Consider the following 23,710-nt stretch of genomic DNA (forward strand, 5'->3'; position numbering starts at 1 on the left):
TATCGTGTTGTTCAGTGCAGTATCGTTGTGTTGTTCTTATTGTGTTTAACACTTAGCCTCTAACACTTAGCCTCTAACACTTAGCCTCTAGCATCTAGAAGGTAAATAAATAGGAAGGAAGGACTCACCGGTGACGCCTTCGCCCACGTCCAAGCGTTGTACTTTGTATTTTCATCCTTCTGACAGTGGAAAACATAGCCAACAAACACCGTGGAACCTAAACGAATGAAAGAAAACTATCATTTGGCCACAACCAACATTCACAGATACAACACAATGTGACGTGCGGGGTTGAGGTTAAAGGTTGAGTGAAGGGCCCTCGTTTTAAACTACTTTTTTGAAAAGGATTGGGAACAAGTAAGACGTATTTAATTTATTTAATGGGAAGTAGTAAGAGCTATATAATTTAATCTATGTATTATATTCTATTGTATTGTATTCTGTTGTATTCTTTTGGATTGTATTCACACTAACCCCACTAAAACTTCAGCCCACAAAAACTCGCCTCTGGCGCCTAGCCTCTGGCACTTAGCCTCTAACACTTAGCCTTTAACACTTAGCCTTTAACACTTAGCCTTTAACACTTAGCCTTTAACACTTAGCCTAGAAGGTGAATAAATAGGGTTAAAGGTTGAGTGAAGGGACCTCGTTTTAAACTACTTTTTTGAAAAGGAGTGGGAACAAGTAAGACGTATTTAATTTATTTAATGGGAAGTAGTAAGACTTATTAAATTTATTTAATCTACTTTTCTTCCCAGGCAAAATTTGATGTGCTGCAATTCCAAATTTCCAAAGTGAATGAAGGAATGAAGTCCTTTAAATTATGATTTTGTATAAACACTAGGCATTAACACAAAATCGACGGCACAAAATGGGCAGACTTTACTTGTTTGAAAAGGACTGGTTACAAGACAGACTTTTTTAATTTATTTAATGGGAAGAAGACTTATTTAGTTTAATTGATCTATTTTTGTTCCCTGGCAAAATTCGATTTGCTGCAATTCCAAATTTCCAAAGTGAATGAAGGAAAGAAGTCGTTTAAATTATGATTTTGTTTAAATACTAGGCATAGACACAAAATCTACGGCACAAAATGGGCAGACTTTACTTGTTTGAAGAGGACTGGTTACAAGACAGACTTTTCTGATTTATTTAATGGGAAGAAGACTTATTTAGTTTATTTAATCTATTTTTGTTCCCTGGCAAAATTGGATTTGCTGAAATTGTATTTTGCCAAATCTTGCCTTGAGACCTGATAGGAAGTATTAAACGCTTAGTTAAATCAATACAAGTTGGTAATAAGAGCGAGTAATGTTGGTTGAACCGATGAATGAAGGTTGAAAGCAATTTAAATTATGACTTTGTATAAATACTAGATATTAACAGAACATCTACTGCGCAAAATGGGCAGAGTTTACTTGTTTGAGAAGGAGTGGCTTATTCAAAACTAAGATTTATTTAATCTGTTTGTTCCCAGGCAAAATTGGATGTGATGCAATTCCAAATTTCACCACATGATGGTGCCCAATTTTGACTTCATAGGACATATTAAACACTTAGCTTGTTATTATGTTCAAGGTAATCAGATTTGTTTATTATTCTAATGGCCTCTTCAAAACTATTCTGGATTACTACTTTGGATCTATTCTACATTACTTGGCAACAACATACTCTGTAACAGATTAGGCAGTATAATCATATCTGTTAACTTGAGAGTGCCCACACTCAATCTACTTATCGTGATGTGTTAAATCAATTACTGTTAGACATTATTTGTCTGATAATCTACCAAATCTTTGAATTGAAGAATTTGTAATTTAATTAATAGCTTGTTGTTATGTTAAGGGTAATCAGACTTGTATATAATTCTAATGGCCTTCTTTTGAAAACTATTCTGAATTACAACTTTGGATCTTATATTACTTTGCAACAATCTACTCCGTGACAGATTAGGCAGTATAATCACATATGTTAACTTCAGTGCCCACACTGTATTTATTTATGGTTATTTGTTAAATCAAGTACTGTTAGACATGAAATAGGAAGTGTTTAACATAAATGTTATGGCTACTCACCATTGTAGCTCGCTCCTGGTCAATGATACGAGCCTCTTCTTGCAGTGGAAAACTTGCAGCCAACAAACACCGTGGAACCTAAAGGAATGAAATTAAACATTAACATTTCGCCTCGACCAATTTTCACACGTACAACGCAACGCGGCTACACTTCTGCTATTACAAACGTAAATCTCCTTAAACACAATGAGTGTTACTTACCGTGTACGCTCTAGACGGTCCAGTTGCAAGCAGAAAATAAAGATATTTCTGTTGATAATCGTCGCTGCTCAGTGGCTCACGGCCATCGCGCCAACAGATTTGAATCGGAGGTTCGGGCAATTACGTCATATCCGCGGCACATGACTGCGACGTAATACCCGCTTATCTGAAACGGCAGTTAAAAGTAGAGTTACATCAAGTTTTCTTGGAACCTAAACGAATGAAAGAAAACTATCATTTGGCCACAACCAACATTCACAGATACAACACAACGTGCGGGGTTGAGGTTAAAGATTGAGTGAAGGGCCCTCGTTTTAAACTACTGTTTTGAAAAGGAGTGGGAACAAGTAAGACGTATTTAATTTATTTAATGGGAAGTAGTAAGACTTATTAAATTTATTTAATCTACTTTTCTTCCCAGGCAAAATTTGATGTGCTGCAATTCCAAATTTCCAAAGTGAATGAAGGAATGAAGTCCTTTAAATTATGATTTTGTATAAATACTAGGCATTAACACAAAATCGACGGCACAAAATGGGCAGACTTTACTTGTTTGAAAAGGACTGGTTACAAGACAGACTTTTTTAATTTATTTAATGGGAAGAAGACTTATTTAGTTTAATTGATCTATTTTTGTTCCCTGCCAAAATTCGATTTGCTGCAATTCCAAATTTCCAAAGTGAATGAAGGAAAGAAGTCGTTTAAATTATGATTTTGTTTAAATACTAGGCATAGACACAAAATCTACGGCACAAAATGGGCAGACTTTACTTGTTTGAAGAGGACTGGTTACAAGACAGACTTTTCTGATTTATTTAATGGGAAGAAGACTTATTTAGTTTATTTAATCTATTTTTGTTCCCTGGCAAAATTGGATTTGCTGAAATTGTATTTTGCCAAATCTTGCCTTGAGACCTGATAGGAAGTATTAAACGCTTAGTTAAATCAATACAAGTTGGTAATAAGAGCGAGTAATGTTGGTTGAACCGATGAATGAAGGTTGAAAGCAATTTAAATTATGACTTTGTATAAATACTAGATATTAACAGAACATCTACTGCGCGAAATGGGCAGAGTTTACTTGTTTGAGAAGGAGTGGCTTATTCAAAACTAAGATTTATTTAATCTGTTTGTTCCCAGGCAAAATTGGATGTGATGCAATTCCAAATTTCACCACATGATGGTGCCCAATTTTGACTTCATAGGACATATTAAACACTTAGCTTGTTATTATGTTCAAGGTAATCAGATTTGTTTATCATTCTAATGGCCTCTTCAAAACTATTCTGGATTACTACTTTGGATCTATTCTACATTACTTGGCAACAACATACTCTGTAACAGATTAGGCAGTATAATCACATATGTTAACTTGAGAGTGCCCACACTCAATCTACTTATCGTGATGTGTTAAATCAATTACTGTTAGACATTATTTGTCTGATAATCTACCAAATCTTTGAATTGAAGAATTTGTGATTCTAATGGCCTTCTTTTGAAAGCTATTCTGAATTACAACTTTGGATCTTATATTACTTTGCAACAATCTACTCCGTGACAGATTAGGCAGTATAATCACATATGTTAACTTCAGTGCCCACACTGTATTTATTTATGGTTATTTGTTAAATCAAGTACTGTTAGACATGAAATAGGAAGTGTTTAACATAAATGTTATGGCTACTCACCATTGTAGCTCGCTCCTGGTCAATGATACGAGCCTCTTCTTGCAGTGGAAAACTTGCAGCCAACAAACACCGTGGAACCTAAAGGAATGAAATTAAACATTAACATTTCGCCTCGACCAATTTTCACACGTACAACGCAACGCGGCTACACTTCTGCTATTACAAACGTAAATCTCCTTAAACACAATGAGTGTTACTTACCGTGTACGCTCTAGACGGTCCAGTTGCAAGCAGAAAATAAAGATATTTCTGTTGATAATCGTCGCTGCTCAGTGGCTCACGGCCATCGCGCCAACAGATTTGAATCGGAGGTTCGGGCAATTACGTCATATCCGCGGCACATGACTGCGACGTAATACCCGCTTATCTGAAACGGCAGTTAAAAGTAGAGTTACATCAAGTTTTCTTGGAACCTAAACGAATGAAAGAAAACTATCATTTGGCCACAACCAACATTCACAGATACAACACAACGTGCGGGGTTGAGGTTAAAGATTGAGTGAAGGGCCCTCGTTTTAAACTACTGTTTTGAAAAGGAGTGGGAACAAGTAAGACGTATTTAATTTATTTAATGGGAAGTAGTAAGACTTATTAAATTTATTTAATCTACTTTTCTTCCCAGGCAAAATTTGATGTGCTGCAATTCCAAATTTCCAAAGTGAATGAAGGAATGAAGTCCTTTAAATTATGATTTTGTATAAATACTAGGCATTAACACAAAATCGACGGCACAAAATGGGCAGACTTTACTTGTTTGAAAAGGACTGGTTACAAGACAGACTTTTTTAATTTATTTAATGGGAAGAAGACTTATTTAGTTTAATTGATCTATTTTTGTTCCCTGCCAAAATTCGATTTGCTGCAATTCCAAATTTCCAAAGTGAATGAAGGAAAGAAGTCGTTTAAATTATGATTTTGTTTAAATACTAGGCATAGACACAAAATCTACGGCACAAAATGGGCAGACTTTACTTGTTTGAAGAGGACTGGTTACAAGACAGACTTTTCTGATTTATTTAATGGGAAGAAGACTTATTTAGTTTATTTAATCTATTTTTGTTCCCTGGCAAAATTGGATTTGCTGAAATTGTATTTTGCCAAATCTTGCCTTGAGACCTGATAGGAAGTATTAAACGCTTAGTTAAATCAATACAAGTTGGTAATAAGAGCGAGTAATGTTGGTTGAACCGATGAATGAAGGTTGAAAGCAATTTAAATTATGACTTTGTATAAATACTAGATATTAACAGAACATCTACTGCGCGAAATGGGCAGAGTTTACTTGTTTGAGAAGGAGTGGCTTATTCAAAACTAAGATTTATTTAATCTGTTTGTTCCCAGGCAAAATTGGATGTGATGCAATTCCAAACTTCACCACATGATGGTGCCCAATTTTGACTTCATAGGACATATTAAACACTTAGCTTGTTATTATGTTCAAGGTAATCAGATTTGTTTATTATTCTAATGGCCTCTTCAAAACTATTCTGGATTACTACTTTGGATCTATTCTACATTACTTGGCAACAACATACTCTGTAACAGATTAGGCAGTATAATCATATCTGTTAACTTGAGAGTGCCCACACTCAATCTACTTATCGTGATGTGTTAAATCAATTACTGTTAGACATTATTTGTCTGATAATCTACCAAATCTTTGAATTGAAGAATTTGTGATTTAATTAATAGCTTGTTGTTATGTTAAGGGTAATCAGACTTGTATATAATTCTAATGGCCTTCTTTTGAAAACTATTCTGAATTACAACTTTGGATCTTATATTACTTTGCAACAATCTACTCCGTGACAGATTAGGCAGTATAATCACATATGTTAACTTCAGTGCCCACACTGTATTTATTTATGGTTATTTGTTAAATCAAGTACTGTTAGACATGAAATAGGAAGTGTTTAACATAAATGTTATGGCTACTCACCATTGTAGCTCGCTCCTGGTCAATGATACGAGCCTCTTCTTGCAGTGGAAAACTTGCAGCCAACAAACACCGTGGAACCTAAAGGAATGAAATTAAACATTAACATTTCGCCTCGACCAATTTTCACACGTACAACGCAACGCGGCTACACTTCTGCTATTACAAACGTAAATCTCCTTAAACACAATGAGTGTTACTTACCGTGTACGCTCTAGACGGTCCAGTTGCAAGCAGAAAATAAAGATATTTCTGTTGATAATCGTCGCTGCTCAGTGGCTCACGGCCATCGCGCCAACAGATTTGAATCGGAGGTTCGGGCAATTACGTCATATCCGCGGCACATGACTGCGACGTAATACCCGCTTATCTGAAACGGCAGTTAAAAGTAGAGTTACATCAAGTTTTCTTGGAACCTAAACGAATGAAAGAAAACTATCATTTGGCCACAACCAACATTCACAGATACAACACAACGTGCGGGGTTGAGGTTAAAGATTGAGTGAAGGGCCCTCGTTTTAAACTACTGTTTTGAAAAGGAGTGGGAACAAGTAAGACGTATTTAATTTATTTAATGGGAAGTAGTAAGACTTATTAAATTTATTTAATCTACTTTTCTTCCCAGGCAAAATTTGATGTGCTGCAATTCCAAATTTCCAAAGTGAATGAAGGAATGAAGTCCTTTAAATTATGATTTTGTATAAATACTAGGCATTAACACAAAATCGACGGCACAAAATGGGCAGACTTTACTTGTTTGAAAAGGACTGGTTACAAGACAGACTTTTTTAATTTATTTAATGGGAAGAAGACTTATTTAGTTTAATTGATCTATTTTTGTTCCCTGCCAAAATTCGATTTGCTGCAATTCCAAATTTCCAAAGTGAATGAAGGAAAGAAGTCGTTTAAATTATGATTTTGTTTAAATACTAGGCATAGACACAAAATCTACGGCACAAAATGGGCAGACTTTACTTGTTTGAAGAGGACTGGTTACAAGACAGACTTTTCTGATTTATTTAATGGGAAGAAGACTTATTTAGTTTATTTAATCTATTTTTGTTCCCTGGCAAAATTGGATTTGCTGAAATTGTATTTTGCCAAATCTTGCCTTGAGACCTGATAGGAAGTATTAAACGCTTAGTTAAATCAATACAAGTTGGTAATAAGAGCGAGTAATGTTGGTTGAACCGATGAATGAAGGTTGAAAGCAATTTAAATTATGACTTTGTATAAATACTAGATATTAACAGAACATCTACTGCGCGAAATGGGCAGAGTTTACTTGTTTGAGAAGGAGTGGCTTATTCAAAACTAAGATTTATTTAATCTGTTTGTTCCCAGGCAAAATTGGATGTGATGCAATTCCAAATTTCACCACATGATGGTGCCCAATTTTGACTTCATAGGACATATTAAACACTTAGCTTGTTATCATGTTCAAGGTAATCAGATTTGTTTATCATTCTAATGGCCTCTTCAAAACTATTCTGGATTACTACTTTGGATCTATTCTACATTACTTGGCAACAACATACTCTGTAACAGATTAGGCAGTATAATCACATATGTTAACTTGAGAGTGCCCACACTCAATCTACTTATCGTGATGTGTTAAATCAATTACTGTTAGACATTATTTGTCTGATAATCTACCAAATCTTTGAATTGAAGAATTTGTGATTTAATTAATAGCTTGTTCAGGGTAATCAGACTTGTATATAATTCTAATGGCCTTCTTTTGAAAACTATTCTGAATTACAACTTTGGATCTTATATTACTTTGCAACAATCTACTCGGTGACAGATTAGGCAGTATAATCACATATGTTAACTTCAGTGCCCACACTGTATTTATTTATGGTTATTTGTTAAATCAAGTACTGTTAGACATGAAATAGGAAGTGTTTAACATAAATGTTATGGCTACTCACCATTGTAGCTCGCTCCTGGTCAATGATATGAGCCTCTTCTTGCAGTGGAAAACTTGCAGCCAACAAACACCGTGGAACCTAAAGGAATGAAATTAAACATTAACATTTCGCCCGGACCAACATTCACACGTACAACGCAACGCGGCTACACTTCTGCTATTACAAACGTAAATCTCCTTAAACACAACGAGTGTTACTTACCGTGTACGCTCTAGGCAAAATTGGATGTGATGCAATTCCAAATCTATCTGAAACGGCAGTTAAAAGTAGAGTTACATCAAGTTTTCTTTTTTAATCAACACAATCATTTACAACCGTTGACCAGAAAGAATCGTCGAAATTCGACGTCCCCCACAAACGCCACGCTCACTCGCTTTTCAGGGCAACAAAAGTACTTCTTTTTAAAAACGATGAGTTGTACTTACCGTGTACGCTCTGGACGGTCCAGTTGCAAGCAGAAAATAAAAATATTTCTCTTGTTAGTCGTATGTTACCATCCGCCGTGTCTTTGTCAACATCGCCGCCATTTTCCTACTTCCTGCTGCGAGCCACGCCCACGGATTTAAATTTGGGCGGAAGCTCTTTCCATTGGCGTCGTTTTCGCGTATAGCAAATCCGATTGGTTGGGAAGGGTGCACGGTTATGCAGCCGAGGGGTCCTGTGATCGGTGGGATGTAAAGTAGGCGTCGACGTCACGTCCGCGTCACGTGACCACGACGTGGCAGACGTCATATAGCAACCGCTGTTTTGTTTAGTAGACTTACAGTTGTTATGCATTGACATAATGGCGCACACACCAAATAGATTTAAATAAATTAAATAATTCTTCTGCCCACTCTCTTTTAAACAAGTTAACTCTCCCCGCGGATTTGAATTCCGGCGAAAGTTACGCCCATCGACGTCACGTATGTCACGTGACCACGACGTGGCAGATGTCATATAGCAACCGCTGTTTTGTTTAGTAGATTTACAGTTGTTATGCATTGGCATAATGGTGTGCACTCAAAATAGATTTAAATAAATTAAATATTTCTTCTGCCTACTCCCTTTTAAACAAGTTAACTCTGCCCACGTCCATTGACGTCTTGTCTGCGTCACGTGACCACGACGTAGCGACGTCATATAGTAACCGCTGTTTTGACCAGTAGACTTAGTTATTATGCGTTGACATAATGGCGCACTGGTTAGCATGGCCACCTCTTAAGCATGATGATGCGGGTTCGACGCCTGATCAATGTTAGCATGGAGTGAGCTGAAGTGCATGGCGCTGAAGATTTGAATCTTTGAAATGCGCTGAGGTCTGACATATCAGGCAGAATGGTTTGCCATCACGTTCAACAAAAAATAGAAACTTTCCCACTCTGATTAAAACGTCCTGTGTTCATCTACGTATTTTCGTTTTGCTGTGCATCTTTTCCCTGCCATTTCGAGAGCCCAATTGACACTCATAGTTTAAAGAAATGTGTTTGCCCATCCTACTTTGTGGAATTTCACCACATGCGCTTTTGACCAAAATACCAAATTGAACTCAAGTGAAGCCAACACGCACAACCCCCCCCCCCCACACACACACACACACAAATGTTGATATGAACATAAAAGAGCCGCATGCGGTTCGGGAGTTGCGGCTTGGCCAAACCTGTACTATACAACTTTATTTGTATAAAATTTTCACAACAGCTGTCACACAAACAAAGCGGGAAAAACCGAAGACGTGCGTGTTCCGCCCACGCTGGATTTATTTGCACCTTTGAAAAGACACCGTATTGCCGCAGATGTGGCAAAGAGTACTTTTGGGCATCTGAGACGGAAGGATGTCCAAAGCATCACGTCACCTGCTCTGGTAGGCATGGTGGTGGGACGTTGAGGTCAACCGCTTTGGGGTTGGCTGAATCTTTGATCGCAGGATGCCACACACTTGAAGACAGAAGCAGAAAATCAGAGCTAAATGCAAAATGTACTCACCGGTGACTCCAAATTTTTTCCCCCCTGAAGAAACAGCTGGACGGGTGGCCCCGGCTGGCCAGTGGGACTCTTGTTATTCTGACCCTTTTTAGTGCGCGTTTGGGGCAACAACCGTTTTTTGTGGCGCTCTCTTCTGGTTCAAAAGTGCCCTGCATGTGAATTTGCTTTTCCTGCCTTCTGATTGGATGAGCGCCGGTGTGACGCGGTGCCTCTGTCACCGTGGCGGGGGGTATACGTTGGCATCGGAGCGTCTGCCAACGTCTGAGACCGGCTGGCAGTGTATCGGAGGTGTCGAGTGCGGTGCCGCTGGAGCTCACTCACCAGCTGGTGTTAGGGCCACAGAATGAAGGCCAAGGAGAAGAATATAAAGAGAAACAGAAACTTCTCCTCCAATTGTTTGATTTGTCTCTTCTGAGCTTCGATGAATTCTTTCAGCTCTTTGTTCCTCTAGGACGGACAAATGGAAAGTGGCATTCAAAAGCCAGTAAGCGTGCAAGTAAGTGCCGGGCTGGCTTTGGGCCCTTACCTGTTGCGCGCTGTGCAGCAGATCCATTCTCTCTTGGAGGATGCAAGCGTCGCGCTCCCTCAACTCGCACATCAGGGCTCGCTTCCATTGGTCCACGGCGCTCCTAAGCTCTTCTCTCTGATCCGCCGTCAGCACGTCATTCACGCCAGCGTGGCTGGCTTTTTCGCCGTCCGTGGCGGGGCAGTCCCGCTGCGGTAGCGCCTCGTACAACATGGCCTCCAGCTCCAGGATCCTCTGGGCCGCAATCCTCGTCCATCAGTGGTCCGGCGGGAGATTTGAGGGCGGCTTACCTTATGAGCCTGGTCCATGGAACACTTCCTGAAGTCCAACTCTTCATCCAGGTAGCCCTTCTGCTTGCAGAACATATCCTAGCACAGCTCAAGGTCAGAATTGTTGGGGCACATTGCCGGAGTTCCCCTTGGCTGATGTCGCGTGTCTGTCTACCTTCTCACTTTCAATGTCCAACATCTTCTGTTGAAGTGCTGACTTGGTCACTTTGATGTATTCTAACCACTGAGGAAAGGCTGCTGTCACATAAGCAGAATGCGAGAGCGTGCGTGGACGTGCGCGTTACCTTCTCGGCTAGGGTGAGAAGGGTCCTGGCGTGAATCACGACCACCTGCTCCTCGTTGGTGAGATTCTGCAAGAGCCCAAAGGCACAGCGTCAACAAGCTTCTTTCAGCGCAAAGCCTTCCAAAAGTCACATTTGAGCCGCCGAGTCTCGTGGAGTGCGAACATAAGGAGTTCGACATACACTTACGGCGTTATAGCCCAGGATGTCCAGCTTCTTCATCAGATCACTGATGACGATGTCCGGGGGAAAGGCGCAAGGAGCAATGTAAGGTGTTCTGGGACCTCGGGTTAAGGTTAGGGTTGCGAGGGACGGCTTACGTACGCTCACGCCCTCGGCCTCGCAGTAGATCTGCAAAGGGCTGAGGCCGTCTGGGAAACGGACTTGCAGACACTTCAAGACGGGGGAGCGCCACTCCCTCTCCTGAAAGGCAGAGGCATGCATCCGTCCGTCCGTCCGTCCGTCCGTCACATCTCTGGCCTCAACACGCTTGTGCGAGTCTTCCCACCTCCAGCTCCAGGATGCGGAACTCAAGCAGTTCGTTTTGGTCTCGGATATCCTGGATGTGCTCTTTCAGACGCGCTTCTTCCGCCTCCATCCGCCTGACCTGAAAAGACAGTCAGACCTCATCTGCGGGGCTTCCCGACAGGTGTGACGCCAAGCGACTCCGCCCAGCGCCTTTCTTTCCGTCACCTTTTCCGCCAACTGCTGATTGCTCTGACGCAGCAGCTGCTTCTCCTCCACCCACTTGACATTCTAGAAGAGACAAACGCGTGGACAGCTTTGGAATGTTGTGTCATTTTCATCCACAAATTCTTTGGTTGACTGGAAAATGACATTTGCTTTTCTCCGCATTTTCCCAGCCACGTTCGGGGGGGGGGTGGGGGGGGGGGGTTGGTCCAGTAATGCCAGACGGATGAGTGACTGAAGAATGTAGCTATTTTGTCTGAGAAAAAGGTGTGCTCATTGATGAGCTTACCTGTCCTTGTTGCTTCAGCGCTGACTCCAGATCTGCTACTCTGCTTTGATAGTGACCCATTTCTACCATCAGCTTTTCTCTGGTCTGAAAGGAGGAGGAGGGAGGCTCCTCCTCCTCCTTTCAGACCAGAGAACACCCGAGGCTGGGTGAGAACGGGGAGGCTGCGACCCGGCCGGGGGTTGCGGGAAGGGGCGCCACCTTGATCTCCTTCTCGGCGTCGTAGTCCCCTTCGCTGGTCTGGGCTAGCAGAGCGTAGGCTCGTTGCAGCGCTTGATATTCTTGCGTCAGCTGGCGGTAGCGAAGCTCCGCCTCTTCATGCACACACCAATGCAACACAGCACTAGTACCAGAATCAGTCAGACCGGCGACAAAGCACCCGCGACGCAAAGACGAGTCCGATTCCAGGCTGAAGAGGAATGTTTGGTGCCAATACGCTGGCAGAAATGGCGGGCTACCTCTTCGGGTTCCGTGTCGGGGGTTCTGTCGGTGTGAAAAGACAAGGACGATCCGTCCGAGTCCACCAACACGTCTTCGTCGTAGCCGTAAAATGTTTCGATGACCTGCGGGCGCGGAAGCAAACATCTCTCTGAACAAACTGAAGCGACACCTCACGATGAATCGACGAGAGGAACGATAGCGAGAAAAAGGCCATTTCATCTTGCGCAACACCAAGCAGCCGCAAACAAACAGACTCACCTTGCAGGACCTCACGCTTTGTTCCTCCTCAGAGATTCTCGACGTCGGTATCGTAGCAGCAAATCTCTCTCCTGTCGACACAAATAATCCGCCTTTGAGATTCTTTGGATGCAAAGGGAACGAACGGCTCCGGCGCAGAAACAAACGCGACTCACAATGACATTTCTGACATGAGCTCCTGTCTCCAGAGCCTGAAAAACACATCACCGGCGATGATTGGAGGGACGCTCGTCTTTTCCAAAAGTGACAACTACAGGGTGTGTCAGGGTTTTCCAGATTATCTTTATCGTATCATTGTGTTGCTTTGACTTTGACTGCGACCTGTAATAAATAATATTATTTATCCCCTATTTATCCCTATCGCTTATCCCTTCCTACACAAAGTTGTAAAACACCCCTTGCTATGTTTTGACTAGAGGTCAAGGGCTTCCTCTATTCAATCCACTCTTACACCCACCCTGTTTCTCTTAATTAAAATGCTCGTGCAGGAGCCGAGAGTCAGACTTCATTCGTACAACGGATGGACTCTCCACCTGCAGGTGTCCAAAAGAACTTACTTGTCTCCCGTGTGGTTCTTGCAAAATAAGTTGGAGCGAGCGCAACTCTAACAGGGTGCATTTTGCCACTAGCTGCCTACGGACAATGACGTCGCGCTCGCGGCTCATGGTTGACGGGCTGAGCAGCCGGGCAAGTCCGTCGTTTTCAGCGCACAGCGAGTGGCAAAGGCGCTGACAAAACGGGAGCTTTGAGCTGCTGAAAACGGCAAAACAAGTCTAAAGCGTGTTCAAACGCGTGCGCACAATGCTCCTGCTTGAAAGGTCGGAATTTAAGGGGCCAATTTTTTGGATGGCGGCCGCCGGCCAAGCTTTGGACGGAAAAGGTTTCCTGGCGACAGCGAGCGAGCGCGGCGCTGCCGTACGTGCACCGAGTCGCCTGCCTGAAGACCTTGGACAAGTCGTCGATGATGTGCCGCTGCTCCACAACTTGAAGGAACTCCATTTCACCGTCCTGCTGGCCGCAACCGCGGTCCAGGTCATTGAGCGAACTAGGCCTTCTCTGTGGAACACAAATGCAGTGGACTCTGTTGGCACGCCGCCGTTGTCCGCGTCGACTTACCAAGCTTGCCATCTCCTCGTTCTCCTGGGTGACAAAGCGCACTTTGTTTTCAAGGCGACACAGCACCAGCGAGAGTTCTTCATTCTTCCTGCTCAGGCGTTTGTTTTTGTACAGGAGTGGCAGAAACTGGCTTTCTGTTTCTCTCAGTCGCTTTAGCTGCAAGCATGAAGTGCGGGATGTGAAAGACGCACAACACGCGGGCCAGAACGTATCCATTCCTTTTGCATCGGTTTGAACGGAATCGTGGCTTTGGCTCCCAATAAAAGACATCTACCAGGCAACCGACTCGCCGCGCCGCTCAACTAATAAGCAAGCGCAATGGGTGCCTCGCTGGATGGCGCGCATCAAACGTAGCGCAAACCTTCAAGCGTGCCGTCAATAAATTACCAGTTCATTGCGCTCTTCAGAAAGCAGGGCGTTTCGATCCTCCAGTTTCCTGATGACTGCGCTGAGCTCAGCGATTTTCAGATGAAACCGTCGCGTGTCCCGATCCTCCTGAGACTGAAAACGCCCCGCAACACACACACACAAGCACTCGTTCAAAGTTCAAAACTGTTTTTGTGCTACCTTCCTCCAGCAACGAACTAAGTCATGCGTACTGCAAGTGTGTGATGAGGTGGCTTACGCAATAAAGAGGATTGCTAGTAGCGGCGTTGACCCCACTTCCAGGGTAGTTTAGGCCCGCCCTTTGGGAATCCCTCAGGGCAGCGATCTGCTGCTCGGCAGCCTGAGTCTGCAGCTGAAGGCGGTGGACGTGGCCGGCCCCAGGGCTTCATCCAAAACACTAACCGCTCTGTCTTTCAGCTTGATCTCATCCGTCTGGATGTACAAACGGGGAGCGCTCAGGCAGGCGGGCAAACTCATTTGCCAGAATTGTGACAAAAACAAAGAGAGCAACCGGCCAATTTTTTTCTTGAATCGACTAGAACACCTTTGCTGTGACAAAAGCGAAGCGAGCAACCGGACATTTTCTTCTTGTGAAATAGAATAGAATAGAATGCCTTAGGTGTCATTGCACTGCAGGTATACAACGAAATTGGGAACATAGCCACGCACCGCGCATCTGATCAGTCCTACCAGTCGGCGGATCTCCCTCTCGCAGTCTCTCTTGGTTCGGCTCAGCTCCTCCCGATGCTGGTGATGAGCCGATCGGAGCTCGGCCGCTCGGGACTGCCAGGCCTGCTGGGCCGCTGCCAGGGCTTCTTCCGCGCTCCTGGTGGAGGCGACACCGCTCGGTCTCCCGACACCGCCGCGTCTCCTCCACCTCCGCCAGCAAAGCGCCCCCCCTCCTCACCTGAGCAGACATTGCGCCACACCGGGCCGTTGAGACCGCAACGGAGCGCCGCGACGCTTACTGGGGACAAGCTACACAATACGGTAGCGGCCGCATCGAAGCCCGACGTGGCGTGCGGATAGTCAGACACGGATAGAGCGGATCACCTTGTCCATGGAGCCGTCCCTCAGGCTGAGGACCAAGGCATTCAGTCGCTGGATCTCTCCATCTTTGATTTTGATCACTCTCATCAGCTCCATTTCATGCTGCCGCAGTAATGTCTCCCTGGTAATGGCTAACTCTTTCTGCTTCTCCTCATGGAGTTTGCTTTTGAGTTCCGTCATGGCGGCGGTGGCACGGTGGTGCTCCGCCCGCAGGTCCTGACTTCTCTCTCTCTCCAGACAGCTGACCTGACATGACTTAGACTTAGACTTAGACAAACTTTATTGTCATCTTGTCTGCACATGGTGCATACAAAACGAAATTCCGTTGCATACGTCTTACAACAAAGTAGTGATATTGCAGTTGAATAGAAGTAACATATCCTATGAATATATATATATATACATATATACTATATATATATATATATATATATATATTAAAAATAAGTGCAGCAGTGATAATTATGCAATAGTGCAAGTAGGCAAAACAGTATTCAAGAGTGTGCAGAGGAATGCTAAACCATGTATTAAACTTCTATTTAAAGGGTTTATACAAGTTCAGTAAAGTTGGTAGTGCGAGATAGTGCAAGATAGAGGTCCGTAGTGTCATAAAGTACAGTTCTGTGAATGTGTGATGCAGAGTTCAGTTTAGAGCTCAACAGTTCTAGTGTTCAACAGTCTGATGACAGCAGGGAAAAAGCTGTTGCAGAACCTGGTGGACCTGCAGCGGATGCTGCAAACCTCTTCCCAGAGGGCAGCAGGGAGAACAGTCCATGGTGGGGGTGTGATGGGTCATTGATGATGTTACGGGCACGGGACATGCAGCGCTGAGATGAAATGTCCTGAATGGAGGGAAGAGGAGCCCCTATGATCCTCTCTGCTGTCCTCACCACTCTCCTCACGTTCTTCCAATCGGAGGCGGTGCAGCCTCCACACCACACAGAGAGACAGCTTGTCAGAATGCTCTCTATGGTGCTCCTGTAGAACGTCCTCATGATGGGTGGGGGCAGGTGGGCTCTCCTCATCCTCCGCAGGAAGTACAAGCGCTTCTGTGCCCTCTTGACCAGTGCCGTAGTGTTCATAGTCCAGGTGAGGTCTTCTGTGATGTGGACCCCCAGGAATTTGGTGGTGCTGACCACCTCCACAGCTGAGCTGTTGATGATCAGTGGAGCGTGGTGAGGCTGTTTTTTCCTGAAGTCGACGATGATCTCCTTCATCTTCTCCTCATTCAGGATCAGGCTGTTTTCTCTGCACCAGGCCACCAGCTGCTCCACCTCCTCTCTGTAGTCCAGGTCGTTGTTGTCTCTGATGAGCCCCACCACCGTTGTGTCGTCTGCTGACTTCACGATGTGATTGGTGGTGAACCTGAGGACGCAGTCGTGTGTCATCAGGGTGCACAGCAGGGGGCTCAGGACGCAGCCCTGAAGGGAGCCTGTGCTGAGGGTGATGACATCAGAGGTGTTCTGTCCGACCCGGACTGACTGAGGTCTGTTGGTGAGGAAGTCTAGCAGCCAGTTGCGAAGGGGGGTGTTGAAGCCCAGGTGTTCCAATTTTCCTACCAGATGCTGTGGGATGATGGTGTTAAACGCTGAGCTGAAGTCCAGGAACAGCCTCCGCACATGGGTGTTCTTCTCCTCCAGGTGAGCCAGGCTCAGGTGAAGAACGGAGGAGATGGCGTCCTGAGTGGAGCGGTTTTGCCGGTCGGCAAACTGGAACGGGTCAAATAATAGGGGGAGTCTGGAAACGATGTGACCTTTAAGCAGCCTTTCGAAGCACTTCATCATAACCGGAGTCAGTGCAACAGGCCGGTAATCATTAAATGAGGTGATTTGAGGTTTCTTCGGCACCGGAATGATGGAGGCAGTCTTAAAGCACGCCGGCACTGTGGCTTGGCCCAGCGAGGTGTTAAAAATGTCTGTGATGACCCCAGCCAGATGACTTGCACATTCCCTGAACACACGCCCAGGAATGTTGTCGGGGCCAGGGGCCTTACAGGGGTTGACTCTCCTCAGGGTCTTCAACACATCGGCGGAGTCAAGGCAGAGTACCTCCTCTTCCTGATGGGGGACAGTTTTAACTGCTGGAGTGCCGTTTAGTGCCTCGAACCTCCCAAAGAAGTTATTTAGACCATTTAGAAAGTCAACATCAACTACACCCACCGGGGGGGGGGAGGGTGAGTTGTAGTCTGTAATCGCCCGTATGCCTTGCCACATACTCCTGATGTTTTTGACGTCGTGGAAACGATCCTGAAATTTTCGACTGCGGTCTCGCTTCGCTATCCTGATGGCACGGTTCAAGTTGGCTCTCGCTGTCCTCAGTGTCTCCTTGTCGCCAGACTTGAAGGCAGAGTTCCGCGCTCGTAGCGTTTGACGTACCTCCTCAGTCATCCAGGGTCGTTGGTTGCCCCGGGTGATGATATTCTTAGTGGTGCTGACGTCCTCGGTGCATTTGTTGATGTAGGCTGACACAGTCATGGCACACGCATGTCTAATCTACATCGGGAAAACTGGGAGGGAGGGAGGCAGGCAGGGAGGCAGGCAGGGAGGCAGGCAGGGAGGCAGGCAGTGTCTGTCTGTTGAGGTTTTCACCTTGTTCTTCTCCTGCTGAAGTTCTAACTGGACGTCCATCAGTTTGGTTCTCAGCTCGTCATTGGCGGCCTGAAGGGCGTCCGTTCGCTCCGCCTTGGCCCGCCCTGCCGGAGCTCGTTTGGACATCTCTTACTCGAGTCTCGCCCGGTCGTCAGTCAGAGATCACAACATTTGTACCTGGAGAGCACAAACGCAGCGCTGTTTTCCACTGGCTTCGAACTCAACTTCAATCGGTACCGTAACTTACAACATCATAAACATAGAACTAGCTTGACTTATTCATTGAATAAATGCATTTGGTTCTTCAAAACTGCATCACGCAACATAGCGTGACCGAGACGGCCGTTATCCACCTGCGTGAAGTTATTTGGTGAAATGAATGAGATGTTTAAGACACCATCGTTCTGTCTCTATGTAGATGAAGGGAAATAATCGATTGCTGAAGGTCCAAAGGTGTTGTGATAAACAAATAAACATATTAGTGATTAGTGACATATTTGTGATAAACATATTAGGCAGGATAATAACATATATTAACGTGACTGCCCACACTGTATTTATTTATGGTTATTTGTTAAATCGAGTACTGTTAGACATGAAATAGGAAGTGTTTAACATAAATGGAAGACGAAAGGGGTACTCACCATTGTAGCTCCTGCTGGTCAATGATACGAGCCTCTTCTTGCAGTGGAAAACATACAGCCAACAAACACCGTGGAACCTAAAGGAATGAAATTAAACATTAACATTTAGCCTCAACCAACATTCACAGATACAACGCAACGCAAACTACACAAACGTAAATCTTTTTAAACACAATGAGTTGTACTTACCGTGTACGCTCTAGACGGTCCACTTGCAAGCAGAAAATAAAGATATTTCTGTTGATAATCGTCGTGTTTGTATCCGGTGTCTCGCTCAAGGCCATTGCGCCCACAGATTTGAATTTTGGCGAGAGTTCAGCCTATTGACGTCATTTCCGCGGTGTAATACCCGCATATCTGAAACGGCAAAGTTAAGAGTAGAGTTAAATAAAGTTTTTAGTCAACGCAATAATTTACAACCGTTGACCAGTCGAAATAATCGTCGAAATTTGGCGTCTGTGGCTGGAAGCAGACGCCGAGTTCGACATTCCTCCCAAACGCCACACTCCCTCGCTTTTCAGGGCTAAAAAAAAAACAGTTGTAATTACCTTGTACGCTCTAGACGGTCAAGTTGCAAGCTGAAAACAAAAATATTTGCCTTGTTAGTCATCGTGTTACTAACCGCTGTGTCTTGTTTGCCAGAATTGCCGCTTTCCTACTTCCTGTTGCAAGCCACGCCCACGGATTATAATTTTGCCGTGAGTTCCGCCTATTGACGTCATGTCCGCGTCACATGACTGCGACGTAATATTATCTAAAACTGTTTGTGCGGTATTGTGTTGTTCTGTGCGGTATTGTGTTATTCTGTGCGGCGTCGTGTTGTTCTGTGCGGCGTCGTGTTGTTCAGTGCGACGTCGTGTTGTTCAGTGCGGCATGGTGTTGTTCAGTGCGGCATGGTGTTGTTCAGTGCGGCATGGTGTTGTTCAGTGCGGCATAATGTTGTTCAGTGCGGCATAATGTTGTTCAGTGCGGCATGGTGTTGTTCAGTGCGGCATGGTGTTGTTCAGTGCGGCATGGTGTTGTTCAGTGCGGCATAATGTTGTTCAGTGCGCCATAATGTTGTTCAGTGCGGCATGGTGTTGTTCAGTGCGGGATGGTGTTGTTCAGTGCAGGATGGTGTTGTTCAGTGCGGCATGGTGTTGTTCAATGCGGCATGGTGTTGTTCAGTGCGGGATGGTGTTGTTCAGTGCGGCATGGTGTTGTTCAGTGCGGCATAATGTTGTTCAGTGCGGCATGGTGTTGTTCAGTGCGGCATGGTGTTGTTCAGTGCGGCATGGTGTTGTTCAGTGCGGCATGGTGTTGTTCAGTGCGGCATGGTGTTGTTCAGTGCGGCATGGTGTTGTTCAGTCCGGGATGGTGTTGTTCAATGCGGGATCGTGTTGTTCAGTGCGGGGTGGTGTTGTTCAGTGCGGGATGGTGTTGTTCAGTGCGGCATGGTGTTGTTCAATGCGGCATGGTGTTGTTCAGTGCGGGATGGTGTTGTTCATTGCGGCATGGTGTTGTTCAGTGCGGCATGGTGTTGTTCAGTGCGGCATGGTGTTGTTCAATGCGGCATGGTGTTGTTCAGTGCGGCATAATGTTGTTCAGTGCGGCATGGTGTTGTTCAGTGTGGAAAGGTGTTGTTCAGTGCAGGATGGTGTTGTTCAGTGCGGCATGGTGTTGTTCAATGCAGGATCGTGTTGTTCAGTGCAGCATAATGTTGTTCAGTGCAGCATGGTGTTGTTCAGTGCGGCATGGTGTTGTTCAATGCGGCATGGTGTTGTTCACTGCGGGATGGTGTTGTTCAATGCGGGATCGTGTTTTTCAGTGCGGCATAATGTTGTTCAGTGCAGCATGGTGTTGTTCAGTGCGGCATGGTGTTGTTCAGTGCGACATAATGTTGTTTAGTGCGGCATAATGTTGTTCAGTGCGGCATAATGTTGTTCAGTGCGGCATGGTGTTGTTCAGTGCGGCATGGTGTTGTTCAGTGCGGCATGGTGTTGTTCAGTGCAGGATGGTGTTGTTCAGTGCGGCATGGTGTTGTTCAATGCGGCATGGTGTTGTTCAGTGCGGGATGGTGTTGTTCAGTGCAGGATGGTGTTGTTCAGTGCGGCATGGTGTTGTTCAGTGCGGAATGGTGTTGTTCAGTGCGGCATGGTGTTGTTCAGTGCGGCATGGTGTTGTTCAGTGCAGGATGGTGTTGTTCAATGCGGGATCGTGTTGTTCAGTGCGGCATCGTGTTGTTCAGTGCGGCATGGTGTTGTTCAGTGCAGGATGGTGTTGTTCAGTGCGGCATGGTGTTGTTCAATGCGGCATGGTGTTGTTCAGTGCGGGATGGTGTTGTTCAGTGCGGCATGGTGTTGTTCAGTGCGGCATAATGTTGTTCAGTGCGGCATGGTGTTGTTCAGTGCGGCATGGTGTTGTTCAGTGCGGCATGGTGTTGTTCAGTGCGGCATGGTGTTGTTCAGTGCGGAATGGTGTTGTTCAGTGCGGCATGGTGTTGTTCAGTGCGGGATGGTGTTGTTCAATGCGGGATCGTGTTGTTCAGTGCGGGGTGGTGTTGTTCAGTGCAGGATGGTGTTGTTCAGTGCAGGATGGTGTTGTTCAGTGCGGCATGGTGTTGTTCAATGCAGGATCGTGTTGTTCAGTGCAGCATAATGTTGTTCAGTGCAGCATGGTGTTGTTCAGTGCGGCATGGTGTTGTTCAATGCGGCATGGTGTTGTTCAGTGCGGGATGGTGTTGTTCAGTGCGGCATGGTGTTTTTCAGTGCGGCATAATGTTGTTCAGTGCGGCATGGTGTTGTTCAGTGCGGCATGGTGTTGTTCAGTGCGACATAATGTTGTTCAGTGCGGCATAATGTTGTTCAGTGCGGCATGGTGTTGTTCAGTGCGGCATGGTGTTGTTCAGTGCGGCATGGTGTTGTTCAGTGCGGCATGGTGTTGTTCAGTGAAGGATGGTGTTGTTCAGTGCAGGATGGTGTTGTTCAATGCGGCATGGTGTTGTTCAGTGCGGGATGGTGTTGTTCAGTGCAGGATGGTGTTGTTCAGTGCGGCATAGTGTTGTTCAGTGCGGAATGGTGTTGTTCAGTGCGGCATGGTGTTGTTCAGTGCGGCATGGTGTTGTTCAGTGCAGGATGGTGTTGTTCAATGCGGGATGGTGTTGTTCAGTGCGGGATGGTGTTGTTCAGTGCAGGATGGTGTTGTTCAGTGCGGCATGGTGTTGTTCAATGCAGGATCGTGTTGTTCAGTGCAGCATAATGTTGTTCAGTGCAGCATGGTGTTGTTCAGTGCAGGATGGTGTTGTTCAATGCGGGATGGTGTTGTTCAGTGCGGGATGGTGTTGTTCAGTGCGGGATGGTGTTGTTCAGTGCAGGATGGTGTTGTTCAGTGCGGCATGGTGTTGTTCAATGCAGGATCGTGTTGTTCAGTGCAGCATAATGTTGTTCAGTGCAGCATGGTGTTGTTCAGTGCGGCATGGTGTTGTTCAATGCGGCATGGTGTTGTTCAGTGCGGGATGGTGTTGTTCAGTGCGGCATGGTGTTTTTCAGTGCGGCATAATGTTGTTCAGTGCGGCATGGTGTTGTTCAGTGCGGCATGGTGTTGTTCAGTGCGACATAATGTTGTTCAGTGCGGCATAATGTTGTTCAGTGCGGCATGGTGTTGTTCAGTGCAGCATAATGTTGTTCAGTGCGGCATGGTGTTGTTCAGTGCGGAATGGTGTTGTTCAGTGCGGCATGGTGTTGTTCAGTGCGGCATGGTGTTGTTCAGTGCGGCATGGTGTTGTTCAGTGCGGCATGGTGTTGTTCAGTGCGGGATGGTGTTCAATGCGGGATCGTGTTGTTCAGTGCGGCATGGTGTTGTTCAGTGCGGCATGGTGTTGTTCAGTGCGGCATGGTGTTGTTCATTTCGGCATAATGTTGTTCAGTGCGGCATAATGTTGTTTAGTGCGGCATGGTGTTGTTCAGTGCGGGATGGTGTTGTTCAGTGCGTTATAATGTTGTTCAGTGCGGCATGGTGTTGTTCAGTGCGGCATGGTGTTGTTCAGTGCGGCATGGTGTTGTTCAGTGCGGCATAATGTTGTTCAGTGCGGCATAATGTTGTTCAGTGCGGCATGGTGTTGTTCAGTGCGGGATGGTGTTGTTCAGTGCGGGATGGTGTTGTTCAGTGCGGCATGGTGTTCAATGCGGAATGGTGTTGTTCAGTGCAGGATGGTGTTGTTCAGTGCGGCATGGTGTTGTTCAGTGCGGCATAATGTTGTTCAGTGCGGCATGGTGTTGTTCAGTGCGGCATGGTGTTGTTCAGTGCGGCATGGTGTTGTTCAGTGCGGCATGGTGTTGTTCAGTGCGGCATAATGTTGTTCAGTGCGGCATGGTGTTGTTCAGTGCGGCATGGTGTTGTTCAGTGCGGCATAATGTTCAGTGCGGCATAATGTTGTTCAGTGCGGCATGGTGTTGTTCAGTGCGGGATGGTGTTGTTCAGTGCAGGATGGTGTTGTTCAGTGCGGCATGGTGTTCAGTGCGGGATGGTGTCTTTCAGTGCGGCATGGTGTCGTTCAGTGCGGCATGGTGTCTTTCAGTGCGGCATGGTGTCGTTCAGTGAGGCATGGTGTTGTTCAGTGCGGCATGGTGTTGTTTAGTGCGGCATGGTGTTGTTCAGTGCGGGATGGTGTTGTTCAGTGCGGGATGGTGTTGTTCAGTGTGGCATGGTGTTCAGTGCGGCATGGTGTTGTTCAGTGCGGTATCGTGTTGTTCAGTGCGGTATCGTGTTTCTCAGTGCGGTATCGTGTTGTTCAGTGCAGTATCGTTGTGTTGTTCTTATTGTGTTTAACACTTAGCCTCTAACACTTAGCCTCTAACACTTAGCCTCTAGCATCTAGAAGGTAAATAAATAGGAAGGAAGGACTCACCGGTGACGCCTTCGCCCACGTCCAAGCGTTGTACTTTGTATTTTCATCCTTCTGACAGTGGAAAACATAGCCAACAAACACCGTGGAACCTAAACGAATGAAAGAAAACTATCATTTGGCCACAACCAACATTCACAGATACAACACAATGTGACGTGCGGGGTTGAGGTTAAAGGTTGAGTGAAGGGCCCTCGTTTTAAACTACTTTTTTGAAAAGGATTGGGAACAAGTAAGACGTATTTAATTTATTTAATGGGAAGTAGTAAGAGCTATATAATTTAATCTATGTATTATATTCTATTGTATTGTATTCTGTTGTATTCTTTTGGATTGTATTCACACTAACCCCACTAAAACTTCAGCCCACAAAAACTCGCCTCTGGCGCCTAGCCTCTGGCACTTAGCCTCTAACACTTAGCCTTTAACACTTAGCCTTTAACACTTAGCCTTTAACACTTAGCCTTTAACA

General features: G+C 45.2%; 2 protein-coding genes across 5 annotated transcripts; both read right to left on the reverse strand.

The window, feature by feature from the left end:
* Positions 1-9,418: 9,418 nt before the first annotated feature.
* LOC148380547 (janus kinase and microtubule-interacting protein 3-like) lies at positions 9,419-11,626 on the reverse strand. 2 transcript variants are annotated; one of them, XM_088365517.1, is made up of 8 exons: positions 11,405-11,626; positions 11,086-11,319; positions 10,900-10,965; positions 10,770-10,838; positions 10,616-10,693; positions 10,326-10,559; positions 10,121-10,246; positions 9,419-9,751 (listed from the first exon to the last, which is right to left on the reverse strand). In XM_088365517.1, exons 1-7 carry the CDS (start codon positions 11,492-11,494, stop codon positions 10,130-10,132), a joined length of 888 nt encoding a protein of 295 aa, XP_088221643.1. In that variant the 5' UTR covers positions 11,495-11,626; the 3' UTR covers positions 9,419-9,751; positions 10,121-10,129. The 2 variants fall into 2 exon arrangements, with proteins under 2 accessions (XP_088221643.1, XP_088221642.1); XM_088365516.1 differs by lacking the exon at positions 9,419-9,751 and having other exon boundaries at positions 9,806-10,246.
* A 545-nt stretch (positions 11,627-12,171) lies between these two features.
* On the reverse strand, positions 12,172-18,751 carry LOC148380548 (janus kinase and microtubule-interacting protein 3-like). Of its 3 annotated transcripts, none has more exons than XR_015855191.1 (6): positions 18,546-18,746; positions 18,357-18,433; positions 17,713-17,889; positions 12,572-12,642; positions 12,331-12,435; positions 12,172-12,186 (listed from the first exon to the last, which is right to left on the reverse strand). XR_015855191.1 is itself a non-coding variant. In XM_088366047.1 (6 exons), exons 3-6 carry the CDS (start codon positions 17,836-17,838, stop codon positions 14,499-14,501), a joined length of 594 nt encoding a protein of 197 aa, XP_088222173.1. In that variant the 5' UTR covers positions 17,839-17,889; positions 18,357-18,433; positions 18,546-18,751; the 3' UTR covers positions 14,484-14,498. The 3 variants fall into 3 exon arrangements, 1 of the variants encoding a protein (XP_088222173.1); XM_088366047.1 differs by lacking the exons at positions 12,172-12,186; positions 12,331-12,435; positions 12,572-12,642 and adding exons at positions 14,484-14,506; positions 14,765-14,981; positions 15,128-15,370 and having other exon boundaries at positions 18,546-18,751; XR_015855190.1 differs by lacking the exons at positions 12,172-12,186; positions 12,331-12,435; positions 12,572-12,642 and adding an exon at positions 16,520-17,585 and having other exon boundaries at positions 18,546-18,739.
* Between the last annotated feature and the right edge of the window lie 4,959 nt (positions 18,752-23,710).

The sequence above is a fragment of the Syngnathus floridae genome, chromosome 21 (assembly GCF_059516105.1).
Source record: "Syngnathus floridae isolate MCC-2025c chromosome 21, RoL_Sflo_1.0, whole genome shotgun sequence".
In the NCBI taxonomy this organism is placed as follows: Eukaryota; Metazoa; Chordata; class Actinopteri; order Syngnathiformes; family Syngnathidae; genus Syngnathus; species Syngnathus floridae.